The 27,501-nt window shown below is 34.6% G+C and overlaps 1 protein-coding gene across 4 annotated transcripts in view; it reads left to right on the top strand.

Annotated features, from left to right (window-relative positions):
- LOC133185448 (uncharacterized) overlaps positions 1 to 25,044 on the top strand; it is a 43,221-nt gene extending 18,177 nt beyond the window's left edge. For 2 of the 4 annotated variants that reach the window (XM_061320649.1, XM_061320647.1), the window contains exons 2-12: positions 2,796 to 2,941; positions 9,964 to 10,062; positions 13,199 to 13,297; positions 13,761 to 13,859; positions 14,221 to 14,319; positions 14,545 to 14,643; positions 16,263 to 16,361; positions 16,611 to 16,688; positions 20,481 to 20,624; positions 20,808 to 20,948; positions 21,431 to 25,044. In XM_061320649.1, coding sequence (XP_061176633.1) covers positions 2,798 to 2,941; positions 9,964 to 10,062; positions 13,199 to 13,297; positions 13,761 to 13,859; positions 14,221 to 14,319; positions 14,545 to 14,643; positions 16,263 to 16,361; positions 16,611 to 16,688; positions 20,481 to 20,624; positions 20,808 to 20,948; positions 21,431 to 24,367 — 4,038 coding nt within the window. In that variant the 5' untranslated portion in view covers positions 2,796 to 2,797 and the 3' untranslated portion in view covers positions 24,368 to 25,044. Of the gene's footprint in view, positions 1 to 1,794; positions 2,163 to 2,795; positions 2,942 to 9,963; positions 10,063 to 13,198; positions 13,298 to 13,760; positions 13,860 to 14,220; positions 14,320 to 14,544; positions 14,644 to 16,262; positions 16,362 to 16,610; positions 16,689 to 20,001; positions 20,205 to 20,480; positions 20,625 to 20,807; positions 20,949 to 21,430 lie in introns of those variants that run through there. The other 2 variants (XM_061320648.1, XM_061320651.1) reach the window with 2 other exon arrangements.
- The last annotated feature ends 2,457 nt before the right edge of the window (positions 25,045 to 27,501 follow it).

The following is a 27,501-nucleotide window of genomic DNA, read 5'->3' as shown; positions in this document are numbered from 1 at the left end:
CTTGAGTTTATTCAGAACCTCAATATTTTTAAGATAGGAAAGGGGGAAAGTAGAATTTATTATCAGTTGATAATAATTAAGAAGCCCAAAGGAACATAATGAAAAAAGTTTTAATACAGAGATACTAATCCGACAGAAAATAATTATTCATCTTTTGCTGATAGGATTTCAGGATGTTAAGTGATTGTAACTGCTGGATTGTATCACTGAATGAATGTGGGTAAAATGTTCAGAAATAAAAGGGCAATAACTCTGCAGCTTCGGGCATACTGTGGACAAATTTTAATGAGAAAACAAGAGATGAACCTGGTATCAGAAAAATAAATCAGGATTTGACTATTTATATTGTTTATTATGTTCAAAGTTTTCTTTTTTTCTTTTAGGTGAAAATTACAATGTTCTCTAACATGCAGTCTAACATTTGATCTCAAATGAATCGAAAAATGAGTAATTCTAAATGAGAAAAAGGTCTATTTTAGACAGCGTATATTCCTTAATTTGGAGAATTAATCATAGAAGTTTTAATAAAGAGTTAATCAATGAAAGACCCTGTGGCATATTTTTAAGGTGCCTCATGTCTGTTACAAAGGGCCGTAACTGCCTCTATTCTGTGTCACCTGTTAGGTAACCAGTGGATGTTTCTACAAATAGAAGTGTCAGTGTGTATCTGAGAGGTGACAGGAATTATAATGAGTTCTGAATTCTTCCATACATCAATTTAATTATCTTACCTTCTAGAATGTAGATGATAATCAGTTAGTAGGTAGACAGTCGTTCTGATGTAATTTCAGATCAGGGTAGCTTAAGAAGTGATGTGTGTGTCATGGGGGATTAAAGTTTGGTAACAACCCATATCTAAAGCAAAATTTGTGATGGCATTTTAAGTTACATGTATGTGCAAATTATTCACCTATTAGTTTTCAGGATTTGAAACGTGATTTTTTTGCCATGAAGTATGGTCTGATGTGGATGAACTTTTCATGTATACAGACCTTTTCTGAGTCCCAACATTTGTAGTGAAGGAGGGTAACTGTAGTGAAGATATAAGTGTCTTTTTTTTTTTTTAAAAAAAAACTACTGTAGCCTGCATTAGAAAGTACCAAACATGGCTTAATTATTAGAATTCTGATTTGACAGGTGCTTGTTTTGGGTCTTTGTGATTGGTCTTAATGAGGTCCCCTAACCAGAGACCTTGAAGCTGGGCTTTAAATTGATTGAGTGTTTAAGATAACTTCATATAAAACTAAGAAAATGAAAAATTGATAGCACCAAGCAGATGTGTTGACATTTGGATATGCTAAACAAAGGGATTATTTATATACTTGTTAAATTGATCCAGTTCCTACAGTATATCGCCAAAGTTTTATCTCTTAAGTTTCATTCTGTTTGCTATGGTAGTTCTTTATCTATATTTAGGCATGTATAGCAAACAGACAATAATCAACTAAGTTGAATAGAATATTTCTTTCCTAGTTAGCTTTTGGACGGACCTGTAAATGCAATTTATCTCCGATTTCACTCACCTTTAAATTTTCTTCAGATTTTAAGTGCACTTATCCAGCTGCAGTGTGTCTAGATGCATACAAAACTGCATGATTTAGGGATTTATGTGTTATATTTTGTGTGCATATTTCTGGATTTTAAACTTAGTTTGATTAATTGTATACCTGGAAAATTTATGATCAAATTTAAGAACAGTTCATTTAATGTAGTGTGTGACTTATATATGAAAAATCTTTCTAGTGCATAGAGGTTTCAGTGTGAAGGATGTCAATTTTCTCATTTACTTTCTATTACGACTGGAAACACAAACATTTGAATAAATTTACAACAATTTGAAACGAGAGTAAACATTAATTATTCAGGATACGTAATTCCACATTTCTGAGCTGTACCTGTATGGAGCCTGGCCTTTTTGTGATATTGCGTACCTGACAGTCTGTTCTGTGATGTAAGAATTTAATTTACGAATACAATGCTAAAAGTGCATTGCAATCAGTAGAGTACCATTTTGTGCAAATACGTACACAAATGAAAAGATCATCTTCCATTCTCTTTTGTCCAATTTGTACCACTTCTGAAAATGTGTCTAAAAATGGAGAGGTCATTTGCAGTCTAATTTCATGACATTTTATGCCTCAAAGTTACCTGCCAAATTTAAGGTTGGTATAGTGCTTTTGAATTTTAATGCATTTAGAATTCAATCACTCATCCCAGATTTGTGTTACATGTTGAAATACATTTTTTGGTGCCATATAATCAGTGATTTATATGATTTTAATAGAAAAATCCCATTTTCTCATATCTATGTCTACCAAATTTTTTTTCTTCAATGCTTTTACAAGTCAAGTGTGAGATTTTGAAAAGGATGAAACATGTTTCTTGCTAGTTCACCTGATAAAATGATGTGACATAACTGTTCTAACTCAGTCAGGGGTAGCCACCTTAAGAACTCAACTGGGTGCAATCACCAAAGTTTTACCCAACAGGACAAGTTGGTTCCTGGTACTTTCGAGAAATCACTGGGTGTAATAATGATCAGTGATGATTTTCAGTCATGTATTAAATGACTATTCTATTAGTTCAGGAATGCTACAATTGATTCATAGTTGAAAGATGTATGTAATTTGTATTTATGTCAATAAATATCAAAATGGTTTGCTCAACTGACAGCATTGTTTAGATCTGAAGTCACTGAGTAAGCATGCAAGCTTTACAAGTAATATTTAATGTTCTCATTATTCTACTGGACCATGTGTTAAAGAAAACATTCTGGATTCTTCAATTTTTTTCAGAAATGACCACCATGTTGGGTCCACCTCATCCGGTTCCCATGCCAACAGTTACCAAGGCAGATAAATTGAGGTTGGCAGCAGCTAAGGGGGAAATAGAAGTTGTGCATGAACTTCTGGAGTTAGGGACACCTCCACAGCCAGATAAGGTAAGAAATAACACACCTGTCATTGTTGTTGCATGTTTTTGCATTAATGTATACATAAACTTTAAAATGGCATGCCATTTTCAAAATCATTTTTCAAGTTTTTGTTTCCAATCTTTGGAAACAAAAGCTTGAAAATGGAATTTGTTGTTAAAGTTTCACTATTAACTGTTGGCTATGCATACTTGATAGGGATTAAGTTACAGGTCCATGCTTCTCAGACTGAATGTTGTAGCTCCTTACCTGACTCTGTACTGTATGTCCTATAATGTTCTAAAAGGGGTTTGTAATGTTTAGATTAATATATATTATAGGTAAAATAATTTCCTCAGTAATCATTATCTTTTATATGGAATAAAAAATCTATTTGAAGTTCATGCTTGACCTGTTTAATACCAGTTTTCTTGTCCAGCTTACTGGGGTATATGTGAGAAAGGGCCTTTTCCAGATTAAAAATACATATAATAGAGGTGCATGGGTACATGTATGTATAAGGACAAGAGCACTTACTGTTGCAAATGAGATCACGTATGAATTTTCCTAACTTAAAACTTTGTCAGAGAAAGAGTGAATCGATATCGAGAACTTTTTTTTTACGAAATCAAAGAGACAACAAGTGTTTAACATAGCTTTTGAAAAACAAATTTAATGCAGTGAATTTTAAATATTCTTTATTGCTTTGTTTGGGAGTGTTCCATTATCTATATACCAATATTTACTTTTCTTGCACTAGCTCCTTTTTTTTTTTTTTTTTTTTTTTTTTTTTACATAAATGTGCATTAACAGCCAAAAAGTGCATGATCATAATCACTTCAGTGATTGTTGTCGTAATTTTTGGTTTGCCTCCCCGTGGTGCTATATATATTCCATAACCATATTCTCTCTCTGTAATTGAATTTTTCTTTATATCGATTATTTCAAGATCAAGTAACCTTGTGATGGAAATATGCAGTGTCACTGATCAAACAAACCTTCAGAATTTCAATTCAAACCAAGTTTACATCCAAGACAAAATATTCTTAAATAAATCCGTCAGAAATTGAGGATTACAGTAGAACAGAAAAAGTTGTCTTGGGACTCAGGCCCTGTGAGAATTGATATGAAGGGACCAAAGTTCACCTCAGGTGCTTAAGTGGTAGCCAACTTTCTGGGTAGATGGAGTCAGGGTTCAAAATTAGAAGGATATTTGTAAATGTTCAGTGTGTCAATCTAGATTAGCAGTATAATATGTCACCGCTTTTAAGACTTATTTTTCAAATGTCAGAAATGAATCATAAATATTTTGGCTATTGCAAACTGGTAATGAAGCTTAGGCAATTGTACTTTAATATTGATAATAACAAGTGTGGCGGTTTAGGCAGGTTTGATCTCTGGTGGCCAAGCAGATATAAACTCAGATGTTAGAGCACCTGACTAGTGATTCAGGGGGCCTTGGTTTGAATCATGGTCTGGTCTGTGGCACCAGTAACATTTGGTGCCGTGACCATGCCCTGGAAATGACATGTGAAAGACCTGCCAAGGAGAAGCATGGGTTGATGTCTTCGGTGGCAAACTCCCTTAAGGTCCGGGAGGAGTGTGTGGTCAGACAAGTTTGATCGCTGGTGGCCAAATAGCTTAGTTGGTAGCAGCTAGTTTAGCACCTGACTAGTGATTTGGGGGGCTGGGATTCAAATCCTGGTCTGGTCCATTGCATTTTTTTCTCCATTGTTGATAACACAATTATGAACTAATCAAATTATACATTTACAGGCTTTAGACATAGGCTGATATATCAGCATTCTTGTCACTAATTTATGATGCCCAATAAGGATGATAAGAAAACATTTCTTGGGCTTATCCTTTGTGCACAACATCATAATACCACTATATATACTTGAAAGGATTTCAAACAACATGCAATCAATCATAATCATATCTTCTAGAGACAATATAGTGCATCTCTTTTCAGGCCTTTTCTAAGAATTTCTGTGTCAAAAATATTTTTATTTATGTTTTTGTCAAAGTTCATGCAAGCTACACATGAGCACCAATTTTTTTCATCATCTTGAATAAACATTTGCAATTAAAATGAATGTTTCCTACATGGGAATATAATGATGCCCTTAAACATAGGGAGATGTTAACAACAAATATCATTTCAGCTTATATACTATTACAGAAGAAAATTCAGGTTTGTGAAGCATCTATATCAGCTCTGTAATGCACCCACTAGCATGTCCAAAGATACTAGTATCAAAATTAAAATTGAATATTGTTTTCATTAGCAAAGGACATTTTGTAATAGTTAGATTTTAAGTTAAATATTGATTCTGTCAACTATGGCGGGTCTGATAAAGAAGGCATAAGGCACAAAGAGCGCCAATCTTCCATCCTTAGAAAAAATACACTAATAACATAATGAAGTGGATTACCTGATATAGGTCAATGTAAATCGTGACTGAACTCTGTAAGGCATTTATAAAGACGTTTCCGTGAAAAAGGGGACATTTTAATTCTCAGTAATTTTTCCATCTTCTTTTTTTTGGTGCCATATTTATCAACAAGTGAATATTATCACAGACAGATAATGGTTTGTGTAATTAAACCTCTGTCTTTTTTAACTTGACAATTTCCAGTCAATTTTGAAGAACGTACGTAAATTACTCTTAAGAATGTTTTTGTATGGAACATGCTTCATTTCACTGCATTAAAACTTGAAGATAAAAGGACGTGTTTTAAAGATTCATAGTCTTTATACATGGCCAAGTGCTTTATCTCAACAAAGAAAATTAGGCTAAAAAAACGCACCTAGCTTTTATTGGCCAATAGAGACTTCTACCTTAAAAATGCTTTGAACACATCTCTTTTTTTTTTTTTATCTTAAATATTTACATATGTGTTGACAATATGAGAGAAGTAATTATGAATTTGAAACATTTAAAACTCTGACATAGCCCTTACTTTTGAATGTAATATAAGGATCAACACATTATGATAATTTTTCTAATTGTACATAATTGTAATCTGGCAAATAGGTATGTAGGTTATATAAGAGTGAAACAGGTTTGACTTCAGTTTTTCTAACAGAACTGATTGTATTCGTGGGAAAATTATTATAAGATTGCAATTATTATTACACCCCCGCTCCGAAGGAGAGGGGGTATACTGTTTTACCCTTGTGTGTCAGTCTGTCTGTCTGTCTGTCCGTAACAAATTTTCGTCGCAGTTTTCTCAGCAACTACTCATCGTAGATGCTTGAAATTTTAACACAATCTTCTCTGAAGCATGCCATAAGGTGGGATACATTTTTGTTCAAATCCAATGTCAACTTCTTGTTTGTCTGTGCGTCTGTCCGTTTCATACATCACAAATTTTCGTCACAGTTTTCTCAGCAACTACTCATCGCAGATGCTTGAAATTTTAACACAATCTTCTCTGAGGCATGCCATACGGTGGGATACATTTTTGTTCAAATCCAATGTCAACTTCCTGTTTGTCTGTGCATCTGTCCGTTTCATACATAACAAAGTTTCGTCACAGTTTTCTCAGCAACTACTCATCGCAGATGCTTGAAATTTTAACACAATCTTTTCTGAGGCATGCCATATGGTGGGATTAATTTTGATATGAATCTGATGTCAACTTCATATTTTTCTGTGCATCGGTCTGTAATTGAACTTGTGTATATTAACATGATGGTGCTTATTTACATCAGAGCGGGGGGTATTACTAGTGAGCATTGGCTCACAGATTTCTTGTTATTTTTAACGTACCGGTTAAGGTTTAAAATTTTGTATTTATTTTAAACTTTTAACATAAATCCAGACCCTATTGAATACCCAACCTTGAAAATTTTCCATATTTTAACCCTAAGATGTTGGTCTCAAGTTTTGACTCTGTTTTGTTAGATATTTATTTTGTGCGAAGTGGAAATCCCACAGGTGTAAATTACACGTACTGCTAAAACTTTGAAGACAAATTCATGCTAAAATACTTTCTCTGAAATTTTTAAAGTTTATGAGGCAATTTAAAACCTCTCAGAGATGTACGGCAAATATTAAATGGAGCATTTTATGATTTTTAATAAAACGTTTGTGATAAGATCGTTTTTTAATTATAATTTTTCAGAAAGCTGATTGTTTGAATGAAGATGAAGGGAGGTGACCTAATACTTAGTAACTCGCATGTAAATGGCAGATAATGATGAATATGTCACATTTCTGAGTTCCTCCCTCATAAAAACAGCTGATCTATGTCAAGCCTTTAATCCCATTGCATTATGCTCCAAAATGCAAACCTTTGTCACCAAAGTACATCTGCTTCTAATTTCCCCTACTTAGCTTGATCATATGAATTTCATTTAAATATTAAATGTTCAAAATTGGAAGTATAAACCTAATTTTTTAAACAGAAGATTTGCACCAGGTTGAAAAATGATGTGAGATTAACATATTATTAAACTATATATAGTTAAATTCTGTGCTAAAAAGGTAGACCTCACATACCTTTCAGAAATTTTTTTTCTCCCTTCACTTAGAAGTAATTTTTAGTTTACCTGAGCTAAAAGCTCAAGTGAGCTTTTCTGATCACATTTTGTCTGGCATCTGTCTATCCGTCCCTCCATCCATTTCTAAACTTTTCACATTTTATACTTCTCTAGAACCTCTAGACCAATCTTCATCTTAATAACAACTGGACCAGATAAGAGTACACAGTTGAATATTTAAAAGCTTCTTTGTATAGTGTAGAAATTTTGTTCAAATCATGACCCACATGGGTAGGTGGGGCCACAGTAGGTGATCAAAGTTCACATAAGAATATATAGGGAAAAAATCTTCTTCTCAAGATAAATCATATTTATTTGAAAGCATTGTCAGGTAGATTAAGTTAAGATTCAAATTTGTTCACATCGTTATGCCCGGGGAGTAGTGTGGGCCACAATGATCAAAGTTCACATAGGAATATATAGATCATTAAAAATTTTCTCAAGAACAGCGAAGCCAAGATGAGTTAATTATATTTATATGGAATCATTCCCAGGTAGTGTAGATACAAGTTTGTTCAAATCATGACCCCCAGGGTTGGATGGGGCCACAATGGGTGGCCAAAGTTAATATAGGTATATGTGAGTGTTTGAAATAATTGTGCGCCCAACAGCCCGAGACACACAAATTTTGCAGCGGGCGAACAAATTTTCATGTATCAGTTCCCAGCTGGACGTGTTAAAATTTTTGATAAGTCATGTAATATTTAGTAAATATCCACAGGCACCTGACATTACTTATTTTTCTTTTAATTAAAAAAATATACCCCCTACCTAATATTACACAAGGTACACATCGGCGCCATCTTGAATTTTTCTAGGTCAGTCACATCAACTAGTATTTTCATCTGAAACTCTGTGAAATAAATTCCCTGCAACCATGTTCTTTCTGTGGTCAGTCTTTCCAGGTCTCAACTTATGGACAGTGCAACCAGAAAGGCACATCACAATTGCAAATATTAAAAAATCTCTCGTCAAACTTGATCTACTGCTTCAACAATCAAGTGTACCTTGTGTAATATTAGGTAGAGGGTATATTTTTTTAGTAAAAGAAAAATAAGTAACGTCAAGTGCCTGTGTAAATATCATATATAAATCTCTCTCAGATCAGTTGATAGTATTGGTAGCAAAGTGTAACAAGCCAAGGAAGAAATCATTAGATTCGGGATCGAAAGTGTCGCGACCTGGTCTCAGTCATATACCGGTAATGGCTAGAACATATAAATCATAACTATTTTCTTAGGCTAGTAGATATTTGGTAGGGCTGACAACCTTAACTACTAGTCAGCCCTGCATGTCTGGCTAATTTTACGGTGAGTTTCAAACACTGTATATATAGGGAAAAAATTTTAAAAATCTTCTTCTCAAGAACAGCAAAGCTATGATTAATCCTATTCATATGCATTAGTGAATAAACATATTATTATCATGGATGCATCCTCATTTAGTGTAGATTAAAGTTTGTTCAAATCATAACCCCAGGGGGTAGGTAGGGATCACAAAATGCAATCAAAGTTTTACATGGGAATGTATAGGAAAAGATCTTTAAAGAACAGCAAAGGCTTGACAGCAAAGCCATGATCATACCTATATATGGAAGCATTCTCAGGTAGTGCAGATTTAAATTTGTTCAAATCATGGCCCCTTGAGGTAGGGTGAGGTCACAATAGGCAATCAACATTTTACATAGGAATATAGGGAGAAAAAGAACAGTAGAGCCATTAGTTACTCAGGTGAGAGCTGTGGCCCATGGCCCTCTTGTTTTAAATGACACTTTTGTCAGATTCATTTTTTTTTTTGGTGAATATAAAGTGCTGTGTACTTCTTGCATACTCAGAGACAGTACAAAGTCTCTCCCCCTGTACAACTTTATGATGGAGTTTTTAAAATAAGAATATAGTCCTGTAATAGAACCCAGCTTATTGTCTTGACTGAGTTACATGTGGAGTCATTACTCTGACAAGTATAAAATACTGTATGTATACTTAAAAATGCGGGCTTCATATTTTAGCGGCTTTGGCGCAGAGATCGATGTGCTAATTCCTGAATACCGCTAAAAAATCATCTATAAATACAATATACAGCACAGACATCCATAACGCTAATTCATGACTTCGCCAACAACTCCATACCCAGTGGTTGCGCTGAATTTTGAATACGCCAATTTATGTACACGTACGGTACTTGTAATTATAAACATTTATATTAATTTAGAGAGTTTATTGAAAAAAATATCTGTCAGTTAACTGTAATATTCTTTCATGCAGCCAATTTCTCAGGTCTAATTTAGAATGGCATAATTTATGTAAAAAGAATATTGCATTTAAATGCAGAGGGCATTCAATTCTGTTGCTCTCTATAAATACTTAGTCAGATTTCATCATTTTTAGAATAGCTTTTTGGAAGTTTTAGACATACTCTAGGCATAAAAATGCAGCAAATTTACGTCCTTGCATGGAACTGATTGCACATTGAATTTGACAGTAAATGTTCTTTTTTTCAGGAGGGAAGAACACCTCTACACTTTGCAGCACAGAACGGCCATCTTGATATTTGTCAGCTTCTCATTCAACATGGCTGCCGCCCCGATGATCAAGATCATGTAAGTTACCAGTAATGATTAATACATGAAAAAAGGGAGGAATTGTGAGGGGGTTCTTTTTCCTCTATGTGTGTGTGGTGGTGGTGGGGGGGGGGGGGAACTTGTACTATTCCCATCTGTCCTCCAATGTACAAGTCCATGGGTACTGTTTGCTCTAGACTGTGGGGGTGGAGGAGGGACAAGTCCATGGTTACCCTAAACTGGTTTTATGTATACATGTTTTATGTGTAGTCACGCAGCAAAATTTTATAATTAGTACCACATCACAATAGCTTTACATGTAAAAATATCATCCAGGTAAGAGCCAGTATCAGGAAATCATTAACATTATACCTTGACTTCATGACTTGTGTCATAATCCAGGAAAGTTGATTTTCAGTATGTGTAAAGTTTTTCCTTTATCATAAGGTCAGAAATAAAGTCTGTATGTTTTCTGATTAATTCTGCTAATGAACCATAACTTTTTTATGTGATTTAGAACCATATAATGTATGATGCAAAAGTGAGTTTTCCACACTGAGTTAATTATTTTCCGCTTTGTTATGGAAATGAAGCATCCTTAGATATTGATTTATAGATCTCTTACATTATGAACTTTAACAATTCTTGATTTTCCATAAATCATAAAAATGACACAATATAAATCGGTACCCTGCATGCCCTCTCTTTTGCTGGATAATTCTTATGATCGTTATTGCGATGAATTAAATGCTTTTCCGTCTCTTTTTGGCAGATGTAGAAATGACTCCTAATTGCAGTTTGATTTACTAGGTGTAACTCCATAAATTTTCTGTTGACACTTGTTAAAGATTTCACCAGTCTTTTTCTTTTTTTTTTTTTTTGGTTGACTCAGTTGCAGATATTACATTGTGCATGTTCAAGACTTCTCAAAAATTTTATTCTTATGCACAACCCTGTACTGGCTTGGCAAACACTGAATTTTTTTTTCAAGAATTCAGACAATGACTGTGTATACAAAACCCACATCAAAGGTAAATTCAGAATTCCAACCAACATAAAAAAAAAAACACCTTATAATTTGAATTAAACATTGACAAATTCTGTACTGTTAGAAAACATGTAATTAGGATAGAGGGTTCTAATCATTTTAGATTTTTTTTTATTGCACTCAGGAAATCTTGAAATTTTAAACTTTTATGAAAATTGCGTAATAGAATACTAAACTGTCCGACTGCAAGATGGTAAAATTTCTGTGAAGATTGTTTGGTCGAATTCACACCACTGTATACCATAAATTATGCATACTTTATTACGAAAATTTAGTATGAGAATTATCATTGTATAGCGGTATTAGATATGGATATTAAATGATGTTGTTCCGCATGTTATCTGTATGGCATCTCAAAGCTGTACGTGTTAAGTTGATGAGGTATAATAAATGGAATATATTGAGACATTTCAGAACTGTTTAACTGTATGGGACAAGAGATGAGTTAAGAGCTTCATTCGTTTAAATTCTAGACAACTACCTTTGGATGGCAGTTTTATGAGATTTAATATTGCCCAAAGATTAAAGAATTTATATATGTCTCCTTGATTGCAGCCTGATACCAAATCAAATGAATATTTAATTTAATTTCATCATTTAGTACTCCAAAATTTTGCAAAAATATGTGTTTTTACAAATAAAAAAAAAATCTATACTAACACAAATATATATCACAGAGAATAAAATTTTCATGAGCAGACCATCTCACATAATATCACAAAAATAAAATTATTGTGACGACTAAGAAATAAATTTATTATAAACTACCCAAGTATAGCTTGGGCACAAAAATAAAATTATTGTGACAACTAAGGAATAAATTTAATAGCTGCCCAAGTATAGCTTAGGTACCTTTTAAATTTATGCTGTATAATTTGATTTTCTAACATTTAGTGTAAAAAAAAAGAAAACAATTTCCCCCTCATAAATGGCTTCAAATCAAAACAAGTGGATTGATACTTTTTTGACCTCTGCAGTCATATTGTGATGTAGGCAACACAGATTGTACGATATTAACTATATTTCCATTCAATCAAATGGAGCATTACAATCAGAATCAAATTCTTCTGAAATGGGTCGTATAGAAGATTTTAATGCATCTATTAATATTTACATTTGCTGTGTTTTTCTACTAAGCCAACTGTCCAATTTTGTACTGTAAGGTATGGTGAAATTCTGTGCATTTTAATTATAAATTTGCTTCTTTTGGAGGAATGATATACCTTAAAGCCATAAACAAATTTGAGGGAGGGGGGTCCAATAAGAATGTCTTTTACATAATGTTTATCTTTTTTTTCTTTCTCCCACCATTTTTTTATGAACAGAGATAATTTATTATGCAGATAATTTCACATATTTTCACCTAAATACAGAATGATATTAAATAAAAACAAAAGTTAAATAACCACTAAGTCAGGGCAGATATAATTCAACAGGAGTAAATCATTACTGCCCTTACATTTATTTTTTGAAACCTCATATATACTGACAATAAACACTGGAACACCTGAAGTGATGAGGATTCTATTGAGGAATATACTCTCTGTAAATATTAGACATGGAATGATTAAATATGAGATACACATATTAGTTTACAATGTTAACAGGACTTTGGTAGAACTCTGCCAGCTCACTAGTGTATGTCAATATTTCTCTCCAAACACATAACAGCTGCACAATTGACACAGATATAAACTACCTGCAAAACTCTGCATGGGACTTTTTGTGTAATTTATTCATGCTAGATTCAAAACAAAGCAAATAAAGGCATTCCATTGCATAAGCTCATATTTTGGTCTCTAATATTTTGATTACCTGTCAGAGTTGTCCCCCTTATAATGCTTTTTATTGTCAGATCATACTAGTGAAGAAGCCCAATAGGAAAAAAAACAAAATTGCTGCATGTGCATGTACTACATATACTTTTTTTAGTGTATTTAAAATTGATGTACACATAAGTCAGGGACTATTTGGTGTAAGTTTGATTAGTGCCTATCAGATTTATGTGTCTATTATATGTATAATTTTAAAAATCTTATTTTAGTAGTATTCTTAAATTTGCACAAAAAAGGACTGTAATGTAATCATCTGTTTATAAATTTAGTCATTTGACCTTTGTTTTTCTAGGTCAAGTACACAGCCCTCCACAGAGCTTCCTCTCAAGGTCACACACAGGTCATACAGCTCCTGATTGACCAACACTGCAACATTGACATTCAGGATGAGGTAAACCAAACAACTGTCAAAGAAACTCTACAAGAGTTAGACTTCTACAAGTGTTAGACTTCTAAGATGAATTGGCTAAACTTTATGATTTTTTTTTTTCATGATGAAAGTATTATTAATTTTTATTTGTTGACTTGAAAAGTACACATTCTTAGTTTCTTTTTTGCAAGTTCTTAATATTATGTATTAAAATGGAGATTACCTTTTCACAAGCTGCTTGTTTGATGTGCCCAAGAAGACAGTTGTGTGTACTAGTTTAATTTTTGAACTGAGAAGATTGTGTTGGATGACAAACTTTTAATTTTGCAATTTCTTTCTCCTTTATTCTTTGTTTGAAACATGGAATTGAAAATGTTGATGCATGAGAGTGAAACTGACTATACCTACAGTATTCTAAGTATTTGTCATTGTTATAGATGCTTTTTAGTTTCTAAAAATTTAAAATTGGAATGTTATTTTGCAGAATGGAAATGCAGCAATCCATGAAGCAGCTTGGCATGGCTTCAGTCGAACTCTAGATATCCTTATTAAATATGACTGTAACATTGTTATTACTAACAAGGTAATTAACTTTACTGTGTTACTGGATTGTGTGACATACTCTAATATTGATGTTTGACACAAAATAACACCCATTTACAATCAAATGAGCAAAGGAATATTAATTCCTGAGTGATGTGGACTGGGGCCTACACAATGATTGAACTACAAGGAAAACATACTCACTTTAACATCATATCTGATCAATTTTCCATCAAAATAATGACTTCATCTAAAAGCCAATAAAATTAATCAATGGCGATAGATTGCGATAGATTGTATAGCCTGTATAATTAAAGTGCTGATTATTTTAGCGTGTCTGTTATGTATGATACGACACCTCTACACTAACCCTTGGACTGTACACTATGGATGTCTTTCAGGCCGGTTTCACAGCCCTCCATTTGTCAGCTCAGAATGGACACAACCAAAGTACCAGGATATTACTTCTAGCTGGCTGTAACCCTGACATCAAAAACAATGTAAGTCAATGAACCATGACCTCTGTACTAAGTAGGTCAAGATCACTGTTTACACATTTTGAATTGCACCTACAGTACTTTTCTTTCTTGAATGGTTTGTAAATGGCTAAAGATAAAATAATAAATTTAGATAGGATCAATCATCCTGTAAATGCATATTATACTTTATAGACATTTTTTCAAAGTGTAAAGTAAATATTTCAATGAATGATATTCCTTTTTCAGTATGGAGACACAGCGCTACACACTGCCGCGAGATATGGTCATGCTGGCGTGACTAGAATCCTCATCAGTGCACGCTGCAGTCTTAACGAACAAAACAAGGTACTTATGCAGTACTGTGGAATCATTAGATTTCGTGGTGGCTCAATATTCGTGGAATTTGTGGGTACTCTTCATCCACGAATTAACATCCTCAACAAATTGATAATTATTGGGGTTTTAAAAGTCATGTTTCATTTTGAAGGTATTAATGCATGAAATTATGTCCCCTCAAACCTGTAAAGTTTAGGCAATTAATCCATGGATATTGCCCCCCCCCCCCCCCCCAATTTTCATGATTCCACAGTATTTCATTATCTCGGGGGAACAGTCATCATTATAATTCACTAGGATTGTTTTTTGCTATTTTCAACTATTGAGGAGAAGGATGTCTTTATTGAAATAATTTAATTTTGGGTAATGCTTAACATATGTTATAAGTGATTTATCCTTAATTATACTTCATTAATATCTACATATAAAAGCCCTAATTTAGTATTTCTCTAGGATATAAGATAGAATTGAATCATGCATGTATGGGAAAATAAATAATGTGGCATTGCCATGACTCCCAGAAATATCAATTACATTAATCACCAACTAAAATAAGAATGTTATGGTCCGTTTATACCCCATAATTGTACTCTTACAGGCAAACAATGATATTTTTATTATATATACATGACTGATGTTTGTATATGTTCATGTGAATGTCTAATAACATAGAGTAAGCTTGTTGTAGACATTCGCCTTCTATGAATTGCATGCAGGGGACTTTTATTTCACACACAATGTAATAGGATCCTATCAGTCATTATTACACCCCAGTTCCATCAACCGTAATGATTTTTGCTTTGATAACACGTGAAACTTATAGAGATGAAATTACCGCGACATGCAGTATGTTGTCTCCAGGGTTATGCTGGTTTCTATTGGGGGGCGTGTCCCCATGCTTGTTATCTGTATTCTAAATGCAAACTACAATGCTTTCACGGGGTAAAACTACAGTTCAGTTTTTATTTTAAGGTGTGCATAAATTACAGAAAAAAATAAGATAGAAGGTTTTTGATATTCATTGAGATAACAATGGTCATAGATTAAGTTAGTAACAGTAGATTTGAACAGTGATTAAGCAGAAATAAGAATTGTTCTGTAAAGTGATAAATCTAAATGAGATAAAGCCTATATTGACAGATGATGTAATACCGGCAATGAAATTAACATCACAATACTTTATATGGGGCTGTTTACAAATGAAAATCATGTTAGGGAATGACTAATTCAATTAGAAACTTCTAATTAACTACAGATTCTATTTGTATGATATATATATTTAAAGAAAATACTACTCAAATTATTTATGCAGAAATTATAGTTTCCATTAGAATTCAACTGTAATCGAATTTTCAAGATATGTGAAAAGAGCTCAGTACTGACATTACTAGCATAATTCATCATAAGTCAGAAATATAATTTGTTTTGCCAGAAGTCATATTGAATGTTTTGACTGCAGTGATTTTAAAATATTGTTCAAATTATCACTCATTTAAAATGTAATTTTTAAGTCTTTTTTTTTTTTTGTTTTTTACACAATATAGCATATTTTTTATTTGAAATGTATTTGTGTTTAATCAAAAAGTAAAAAAAATAATTTTCTCTCACAATTACCATTTATGTTATAGAATGGTGACACTGCACTTCACATAGCTTCTGCTCTGAAACGACGAAAAATTGCCAAACTGCTAGTGGATGCTGGAATTGATGTTAGAATTAAAAACAAGGTAACGTAAAAATAATTTAAGAATGTTTTATGAGACGAATGCCTTCCAGTACATATACCAATGAAATTCTGTTTTATCTTTCATGTGTTTGACATGAATAATTAACTTTTAACTGATGAATTTATTTTTTACTCTTATTACAAAAAATGTTTACTAAAAAATTACTGGTTGATAAAATGATGCATGATTCAACAAGAAGGTAAAAGTTTGCATTTGGTCTGTTAATTGAATATTTTTTGCTGATTGCAGCAAGACGAAACAGCCAAGGATGTCGCAGAGAGAAAGCAACACCCAGAAATTATCCTGATAATTTCCTCCTTCTCTAGGGTAGGTAACTCTTCTCTAGGAAAATCTGATTATCTCCCTTTTATCTAGGGTAGGTAACTCTTCACTAGGAAATTCTGATTATCTCCCTTTTCTCTAGGGTAAGTAACTCTTCACTTGGATATTGATTTATCTGTGATTATCTCCCCCTTCTCTGGGGGTAGGTAACTATTCATAAAGATGTTGAATTATCTGTGATTATCTCCTCCTTCTCTAGAGTAGATAACTCTTCACTTGGATATTGAATTATCTTGATTATCTTCTCCCTTCTGTCAGGGAAGGTATCTCTTCTTTAGGTTGTTAAATCATCTTGAATATCTTTTATTACTGGTTATTAACTCATTTTCTTCCAGGGTAAGGAACTATTATTATTCAAATCACCTTTAATTATTATTTTCTTTATCACATAGGAAGGGTTTTTTTAAGTTAATATTGTTATAAAACAGATTATTTGACAGAATTATCAAAAATCAGAATTTGCTATTTGTTTTTGAAAATGAGCCCCTTTCTTTTTTAAGGGTTTTCACCGGTACAAAGGCTAGCAACTTTTAAAAAATCAATATGTGCAGTTAAAAAATTTCAAAATATTTTTTCTGTAAAAAAAAGTAACTGGATTCCAGACAATTCATGCCTGAATGCACACACAGTCTCCTTGATAGCTAGGATTCTATATAGTACACAAAAATATGTCCATTTTGTCTGCCTTAATTCAGCATGAAGTAAATCAGAATACAGGTCATAAAATGTCTGTCATTTAGCTTAGACAGAATTGTCACAGTGATAGGTTTACAGGCCATTTGTGATTTATTTTTGTGGTCTGTAAACATTATTGTCCATTATTAGCTACAAATAAATACTGACCTCTATATCACCAGACATTGGCCCCTCGCTATACCACAAAAATGGAGGGGGCTGCATTACAAAAATAAAATATGTAAGCATGCATGGCTATTACCAATTTTAGACTCTTTGTAACTATAATGGTCAAGCACAAAGGTTTACCTACACCAAAACATTTGGCTCGTGTGAATTTTAAGTGAAACGAATATTTTGCATGTCAAATTCCTGTCAAATTTTTTCATATTTTTTTTTTTTCAAAATTTGTGTGCAGAATCTTCCTTTTACCCAAAATGTGCTCTTTTGGCATAAATTTTACGAGAAATTCACTCATTTTGTAAACGGCAGCATATACTGACAGATTGGTAAATATGGTGCTCTCAGATGCTGGTGTATATTTTCCCATTCAGGGTATTTTTTTTATAACTTCAACTTTACCACTGGTAGATTTAAATTTCACAGCATTTTAATTGACAAGGAGCTAGAATTTAACTAATGAAACTAAATTCAAAGTTTTTATTGGCCTTAAACCTTTATTAAGTTTAAAGTGAGAGATCTCGCTCTCGCATATTTTAATGATTTCACACTAAATCAGAAGAATTTATATCTGAAATGTGGTTATAAATTAACTATAATCCCCTGGGAGCCTTTTTTATGTTTCATAAATACAGAAGTATGTATAACACCGAGTCTTTATTACTCAGTAATCCCTGTTATGTTTTTATATAGAAAAATAAAAATAAAAAACTGCTTCTAGCTCTTTTGCATTAGAAACTTTAATTCATTGAGAAAAGATCTGTCATTTAAAATTTGTATCCAGTGTAATTTGTCTGCAGGTGACAAACCGTTTCAAACTCTGTATAGACAGCTACAGAACTGTACCTTACTACAAAAATGTTTTGATCTTTTTTTTTCAGTTTTCTTTAAAATTTAATTTGCTCAGTAATAAAACACAATGGAGATTTTTGGGTCAATATGACAGAAAAAAAATGTAAATTTGTGAATGGACTTCAGAGTGTAATAAAAATTAAATCAGCTGATTGTGAATGAAATGAAAATGAATCCGCAGGTGAACATTTTGTAATTAGCATGTTTACCTGGGAAATTTTAATCTCTCCATCAAATCACAATATAGTCTCTAATTACGTGAAATACAAACCTGGATGACACGTTATATAATACCTCAAGGCTAAGCTTCTCGGTATACAGGGTTTTACATTAGAAAATACAGCAGAAATATAATTTCTAGACATTAACACCGATGCATGTAATATATATGTCATTTCTGCATTCATTCAGTGTATGATTTTGAATAGGATATCTAATTTTGATGTGCCTTAATTAATTTTTCTTGCAAATATTTTTTTTTTCTTTGAAATCTAAACATCCAGCTTTTATAGTTAAAAAAAAACATTAACTGCATAAAACATGAATTTATGCGTTATGTGAAATATTGTATCAATCATGATAATAATGAGATTAATCTTTAAGTGAGGTAACCTATACTCTTTAGGGTGTCAATTTGATGTAAAATTCAAATACATGTAGTGAAAATTTTCCTTTTTAAGTAAAAGTAAGTTGGGTTAGTACTAAAAATTTTTGATTCATGCATTGGACACCCAAACTTGTCCAAGTACAATGTGTAATGTAGTATTTTTATCTGATAGATCTAACAGTATACGTAAGTTTTACACTTGGCTTCTTTGAAGTTCGGAAATGGTTTCTTGTAGCATCCAGGCTGTTGTTCAGACATAGTGATAGCCATTATATTTTAATGTGATCCTCTCCTGTCTGTCACCGGGCTGTTTACACTTGTCATTATCCCCTACAGGGGGCTTTAAGGTCGTGTTCCTTCAATCAGAGCCTGTTACATCACCCCTCACACTTTGATCTACAAAGGTTTGTAAAAATGTCTGCGTATGTCCCCAAGACATGCTGATTGACATTCTTCAAATCAGCTGCCACCTCACAAAGGAGAGAAGGGACGGTGTTAAACCTGGGGAGTTTGTGGTCCATCATTATTTCACAGCCTTACATAGTGATTACGATAGCGTCTAAACTGTGGGTAGTTAATTATAGCCCTGACCTAAGCCTGTGGATGGTAGACAGTGGGGACTTTTTGTGGAAGCGTGGTGATCAGTGATAATTATATTGTGTCTTATGATAGGTGATTGAGAGTGCACACCTCATAGCCTGTCATTACTGTGGTCGTCCGACGACAATCAACCTATTATAACTTTTATATTATCTTAGAACCGAGTGTCTTAGGCAGTTCAGTCCTACGGTTTGGTTGTGAGCAGTTGTGAATGACTAAAAGTGAATCTTCATGGATCTTAAATGATATCAAGGACTGTTCATAAATGTTGAATGATAAAAGTCTCGTAGTTTTAAAGGATTAAATAGAGAGCAAGAAGACTTTTAATGGTCAAGGGATTGAAGAAAATCTTGTTGCATCATCTGGGTGCAGATTTTGAGGACAATATGTTAATTTGTCTTGTGCATGACTCGGCCATCATGGAATCCCAAATGAAACTCAGTATCCCGAATCATGATCTCATGCAACTTTTGCCCAAAGAGAGGCTGCAACTTGTTCATGACGACAGTGTTCATGTGATTCCCAACGACAGTTACCATGAATATCAGAACATTCTGGACTTTTCTTTAAATAGTGGTGTTTACTCAGTAAGATAATAGATTGAAGGTTGACTTTATAGAATGATATGTAATTTTAATTTTTTTAATGAAAGATTGTTTATTGAAGCAGGGGTTTACAATTTACATGTACTAGAAAAGAATTCTGCCTTTGCAGTTTTTTTAAGTCCCAAAGTTTATTTTTTGACAGTATTGATTAGTGCAGTGTAATGCATTGAGTCCTATGATTGCATTAATTTCTCTGTTAGTTCCTGCAGATATTGCATGACTTTTCCTGTAGATGAAGAGAGTTTTTTTTCGTTACAGCCCAAGACACCTGCTAAAACGGTGAACTTTAAGGAGTATCCGATGGAGTTGGAGGGACCAGTTGTTGTCCCTGAGGAGGAAGTCCCCCCTAAACCAGTCAAACAGGAGAAAAAATTCTTTGACTTTTTCAAAAAGAAGAAAAAGGTTTGTAGAAACAATAATGTGCTATGCTGGTTTTGATCATTGTATGCAATTTTTTTTTTTTTTTTACTTTATGAATACATCTTTTTTGCTCTTTTGATATTAGTTGATTATATTCCTGTATAATTTTTTCTTGAATCAATTAGTTTGAAGCTTATTCAGTGGTATTTTTCTGTAATATTGTAGGACAAGGAGAAAGATAAAACGGACTCCCCGTCGACCCCTAACACAGGGAAAACAAACCCGTCTGTTCAGGGGTTCTTCAGTCAGTACGTCCCCAAACCAGGAGTCCAGTATTACCGGGACCTGGCGGGGAATATCAAACAGGTATAGTAATCTCCTAATATCATACAGGCATTCAATGTATCCTAATGCTATTCTAGAATTAAGTGCAATCAATATACACAATTCTTAAGGATACACCAAAGGTTTCCTAATGCTGGAATTTAATTTGCATGTAATTCTTTCATTATCAAAGATAACATAATAAAAGTATATATAATTTGAAAGCTTGTTAAATTTACTATTTAATTACCATCATTTAAACTTTAATTAATAACTTATAGAATGATAGTTTTTAACTTCTGTTTGATGTATCAGGAACAAATATTTGTTTTAAAAAAAAAAGTAAGATTTGAATTTCATAAATGTGGTATATTTTCCAACACTCAGTAGTCTACTTTGATAATTAAGCTTTGCTGAGTCAGCATTTTTTCTTTTTTTGGTTGGAGGGAGTACTTACTATCGGTATATCTAGTGTTCAGTGTATTAATTAAGCTGCAACCCACTGATTTGTTTTCCACTTTCAGGGACCTATTGGCTATACACCAATATGTCAGTGCATGCCAACCTTAAAGAAACTGGAACATCACTTGCATACAAATCAAGAACACATTTACGACCACATTGAGGCTTCCCATCGTGCCCTCAATAACCGCCTAAATCAGATCGACCAGCGAACAACGCAGCAAGTGAGGGAAGTTGACCAGAGAACCAATCAAAGACTCGCCGAGGAGGAGGCACTTTGTCAGGAGAGGCTTCGGAGAGGATTAGAGGAAGAGAGGGCATTCATAGAGCACAGCCAAGGCAACCTTAGAGTGGACATCCAGGAATGGCTGGAGGATAAGCTAGGTTCTTACGGACACTGTCTGGAACATCACCATGATGATACAGCACTGCCAAGCAATAATATCTTTTCTGAGATTCATCAAACAGAAAATGGACGTTTATTTCGATCAAGGTCGGACGAGACTTTGTCACAGTCTGACAATCACAGTGGGAAAGGGTTTCGCAAGAAAGCGTTTTATGAATCTCGTCAGCAAGCAATGCAACAAATTCGTGCTTGGCAAATGCCATCTTACAGTCGGACTAATGCATATCGTGTTAGAGGATCTAGTCATAATGTGCCAGAGGCACGGACTGTTACATTTAGTGATCAGGATCAAGTGAATGTGAGGACTAATGCTGAAGTCCATGTTTCAAATCCACCTAGGGAATTAACTCACGTGTCAACCAATCTTAAGGACACACCTATTCCAAATGGTCATCAACTGTCTCAGATTTCTGTGCCAACAAAACAAAGTGAGGGACGACCTCCTTCCAGAAATTATTCCCCTCATCCACTTCCTCGTGGAACTTCCCCCAGTGTTCAAAACAGAGGAGATCCTGTGTATGGAAGTTTTCGAGATTTTCCCCACACAACAGGAACACCTAAAAGTTCACAAAATCCCAAATATGAACAAATTCCTCCTCAAAGTTCTAGGCCTAATCACATGAGCAGTCCTCATCAAATGCAGGGGGCTGTTCATCATCAAACTGTACCAGATTCGGTGTACAGAAGTCCTCATCAATACTCAGGTCAGGGGGCAGTCCCAAAACGTATCCCTCAGTCACAGACATGGCACCATGAACAGTATCGTAACATGCAAAAACATGAAACAAATCCGCAAACTCAGGGTGCCCCTGTACACCAGGATCAGGTAAATAAATCGCTACCTCGGAGTCAAACAGACAATTCTGGTGCCATTCTGAGATCCTCACAAGCTGAGGTTTTCAGGCGTGGAGAAGCACCCAGACAGAGTGTTCCAGAGAGAGGAGTAGTTTCAAATGGATTTGTGAGAAACACAGAATCTCGGCAGAGTTTCCCAGAAAGGGGGCCCTCAAATACAAACTCAGGAGGCAATCTAAACTCTAGTGTGTCCTCCGTCGGAGCTGGCCAGGGCCCCCAGGATTCCTCCAGACCCAGCTCCGGCCGTTCTGATCGCCCATACATCCCCCCAAAACCAACATTCACAACATTTGGTTATGATAACACCAAACCTAATGACAAACCACACCCTTCCACTTCTGTGCCAAATTCCACTTTAGACAGTGTCCCCCAAATGTCCACACCACGAACAAGTTCAAATACTGAGCTAGAAAGTCCTTATGCTCAATTACCTAATAGATCTCGAACACCGCATGATGATCTAGATAGTAAACAGACGTATAGCTACTTTGCTGCAGTAAAAACAGAATTTCCAAAACCGAATGAGATTAACAAATCCAACTCTGGAAATGAGACACCAAGAGATGATTTGTATGTGACTATGTCTGAAAAGCCTATCGTAAGACAAAGGACAAGGTCATCTGAAGGTCTCTTGGACAGTGATATCACATCAGCTCATGACCTGAAAAAATTCCATCCACCCTCTGTCTCTTTCTCAAGCAATCCTCACATAAGTGATAAGTCCCAAGTACCTCCACAGAGACCACAGAATCAACCTAGACCTAGTTCTAGGCCAAATCTTAATCCATCTGTGAATCAATATTCAAGTGAAGCTAGAAATTCCCCTCTCCTGAAATATGGAAACCAACCAATTCCACACAGAGGCGCACAGACAGAGAGTGTATATGTGACAATGAAAGGTCCATATGAAGGACGACGAAGTGCTATAGACTTTGATAAGAAAGGTGGACCTTACAGGACCCATGGCAACATCAGAGAAAATCCCTATGCCTCTGTAAGGGATGTTTCCTCTTATCGCTATGGTAACAGCTCACCAATGGGAAAACCTGGTGTACCTTTTCACAGCACGTACAATGTTAACGCAGTCTCACAGGGTCAGTACTCGCTCAGTAAGTCGGAGTCCAATCTATTAGACAAAGGAGACCACAGTGATGATGAGGGTGGGTTCACAACTCCTCGTAGAACAATGTTGAATGCCTCTCCAGCTCTCCGTAACAGTGCTAATAGTCCAAAGGCTGTGTCTAACTACCCAAATGCCTACAATAAAGAGGATTCTAGTAGTAACCCAGACTCTGGGTACAGCAGTAAAATCCTGGGCTCCAGGGCCAATAACGGAAATGTCCCCAGTAATAGTGGAACTCCGTCCTCATCATTTAGTACTGACCATGACCACAGTTTGTCTGCATCAAGTAACAACCACTCCCCTCACCCAGCTGCCACACACGATGACTATGAACAGATTCAAGACATAGCACAGGCTGTTAACCATGGACAAAACCTACAGGCTCATGTGGAGGGATGGTATCAAAAGAAACTGAAGGAGGCAGCCGTGAGATTACAAGAGGGGCCATATAATGAGGGACCTAGAGACAAAAATTACAACCCTCCGGGATATAGTTCCCATAACATGAACCATCAGTACCAGCAGCATAACCCACAATACCACAGTTATCAGGCTAACCAGACATACAATAGCTATAGACATCTTCCCAGTTATATAAGAGGAAGTGATGTTTGAGGTTATGACCTTTGACCCTGTATATTACTACCTTTAACCTTGTCTACCATTGATTGTTCTGAAATATGGCAGCAAATGTTATAAATACAATTGCATAATTTATAATGGCATTCTTGTAGATAATTATTTTGTATATATTACCAGCATTCCAATTTATATGTATTGTTGGTGCTTATTTATGTGGAAAAAATTTTCTGTTTGTATTTTAATTGTGTTCATAAAATTTGTACAGAATACATGTAAATAATTCAGGATGCAGACTCATTGTTTGCTTCTATAAAATGTTGACTTCCATTTTAATTCAAGTGCTGGTAACATTTTTTTCAAAATGTATACATGTAAACTATTGTCTTTATACAAATTATTTTAAAAGACTGAAATGAGAAATTTTAATCAGACCTAGAGAAACATAAATTTTATTGAAAAGAAAAAGATATGATATCATGTTAAGCAAGATTTTATCAAGATGATTAGACTTTTCTCATTTAATTTTAATTTAACATTTAGGTCCCACTATATTTACCTGAGAAATGCACAGTTTATTCTTACTTAACCTACCTGTGATTTTAGAATCTTTATTTTAAAACTGTGATGTCTGTTTACATTTAATATATGCTGGACATTCCATTGTCATGATAAAATCCTCTTCACAGTGGAATAAATACTGTTATACCTTACTGGGTGTTTATCTTGCCTTTTTCCAACTGCATATCATTCACAAGTTGAGGAAGTGATTGTTAATTTAATAAGTGTGCAACTTTCATTTCTAACTAGCTTGATGATCTTATGCACTGTAACAGTGTCTGGACTTTTGATGCCTTTTTCATCAGGAAAGAAAACAAGAGGCCCAGGGGCCACATCGCTCACCTGAGCACTATGGCTAGGAAAAAGCAGAAATCAGGTGAAGTTTGGAGCTCAAAAGCGACTATTTCGCCTCAGTCGCCCCCTAGGTTAGTCCTTGCAATTGAGGTACAAGTTTAACCCACTAACCCAAGCCAGTATTAAAGAAGCTGTGTATCATACACTACCATACTAACACATGTATATAAAAAAAATAAATATCTTAAATCCTTAATTATTTATCATTGTTCCATAAGTGATTTATCATCATGCTGACTTTAAGCTTTTTTATAACTTGTTCTGAAGGGGAAATACCTTCTTTAGATGCAAATTTATAACTAAAGTGAAGCATGCTTACATGTATATTGATCGAAGTGTAAGAAACGGATGAGTATGCTTTGTTATAATTTATTTTACATATATGTATTAAGTTTATAATATATTTAAAGTCACTGGGATTGTAAGCGTCAATTCATTAAACATGTTTGTGCTTTACTGTAGTGCTTTTCATAGGCGCTTGTTTTATGAAGTATGCAAAGAGGTATAGCGCCCTTTCCCACTCTTGAACATTTTCGGAATCTCAGACACCTGACAACATGCAGACTTTGAACTGCAGACTTTACACTTAAGGGAACATGTCAAAAGAGTAATTTGAATGATACATTCGAGTATATTTTACTGAACTTGATAATCAAATTTTGTTCTTATTTGTACAAGTTATACATTTGTACATAAACACATGATGTGAGTGGAAGGGGGCAAGGGGGCTGCCCCCCACCTTTTTCTGAGAAATCAATACTTTTTTTGCTCTGTTTCCCGATAACTTTTTTTCCTTTATAAATTAGTAACAACAAACTCCCAACAACAAATAGAAAACAGGGATCTTCAAGAGCTAAGAATATTTTATAAACTTGGATACATGTAAGTTATGGAGGGCACAATCTGTAAATAAAAGTGAATATTAGATTTTTTCTTTCTTTTTATGTATCAGAAGAAAACAAGATATTTAAAAACAGCTTATTGAGACAAAAGAGTTACATTTATCAATAACATATTAGAATACAAAAATATGAAAAAGATGTCAACCCAGATTTATCAAGAAAAAAAAATGGAAAAGGGGGGAGGAGGTCCATGCCCCAACTGCTTGTGGCTTCGACAAGCTCTACCACTTAGCTTGCTACACTTTGCAACTGGTAGACATGGTAGAGCAAGTAAATTAAAGACAGATTTATCAATCGAATAATATTTTTTTTTTCACACCTGAATACTAGTACTGGTAAACTTATATCTTTTCATGGAATATATCATATCAATTGCACCACCTTTTATTGAATCTGGATAATAATTAGATTTTATAGGTTATATTCAGTGGCGGATTTAAGGGGGGGCGCACCCAGCGCGCGCCCCCCCCTAAAATTGTCAAAGTTAGCGTAAATCATAGTTTCCTCGAGAAAATGTAAAAATTTCTACTTGGTAGACCTCATTTTTACCCTACAAAATCTCTAGAAACCAGGAGCTTCCGGGGGCTTCGCCCCCTGGACCCCCTCAGGGCGGCCCCTAGACCCCCTGCCTACTTTTGGCGCCCCCTCTAACTTCAAATCCTGGATCCGCGCCTGATATTCTGGGCAGAATCTCAAGTAATATGTGATTAATAATATCTTTCAATTGGGTATTCTTTCATCCAGAATATGATTATTAGACAGCAAAAATTCTATAATAGGAAATGTATGTCATCTCTTGAAATAAAATTCCCAAAGGCTTATTTTCTCTTAGCTTTAGACTGTTCAAGGTAGCTCAGTCGGTAGAGTGCATGCTCCGTGATCGAGAGGTCGTGAGTTCGAATCTCAGCCACGACTGACGTAAGTAGATAAAAAATGAGTAGCAACTGTTCCTTTGCCATGCACTTGGCACTTTGAAGTGAAAGTTGCGGGTCCTTCGGACTCTTGGAAATGTGCCAACTCACCCGATTTCGTCGGGTTACACCCGATTTTTCGACCCTTAACCCGATAATTTTTTATGACACGGCGGGTCATGCTTTTCACCCGATTTTTGCCGAACAACCCGAAAATCTCCTGATTTCCAGATTTGGTTCATAAATTAGGTTGCACTTTTAACTTCCAGTTACAACCCAAGATTGGATATAGTACGTAAACAATGCCGATGGCTATGTTCAGTAGGCCGTGTACCAGTGAATTATCAGTGCAGGTTTAAACAATTACCTGAGAGTTGTTTTGAAAAACCAAAGTTTGAAGTCAATTTAAAATGGCTTCCGATAGAACGAGGTCATTATCAGG

The sequence above is a fragment of the Saccostrea echinata genome, unplaced genomic scaffold (genome assembly GCF_033153115.1).
Source record: "Saccostrea echinata isolate AGI-Se365-2 ecotype Australia unplaced genomic scaffold, CSIRO_AGI_Sech_v1 ptg000012l, whole genome shotgun sequence".
In the NCBI taxonomy this organism is placed as follows: Eukaryota; Metazoa; Mollusca; class Bivalvia; order Ostreida; family Ostreidae; genus Saccostrea; species Saccostrea echinata.
Note: the sequence above shows the minus strand (reverse complement) of the source record. Positions and strands in the feature narration are given on the sequence as shown.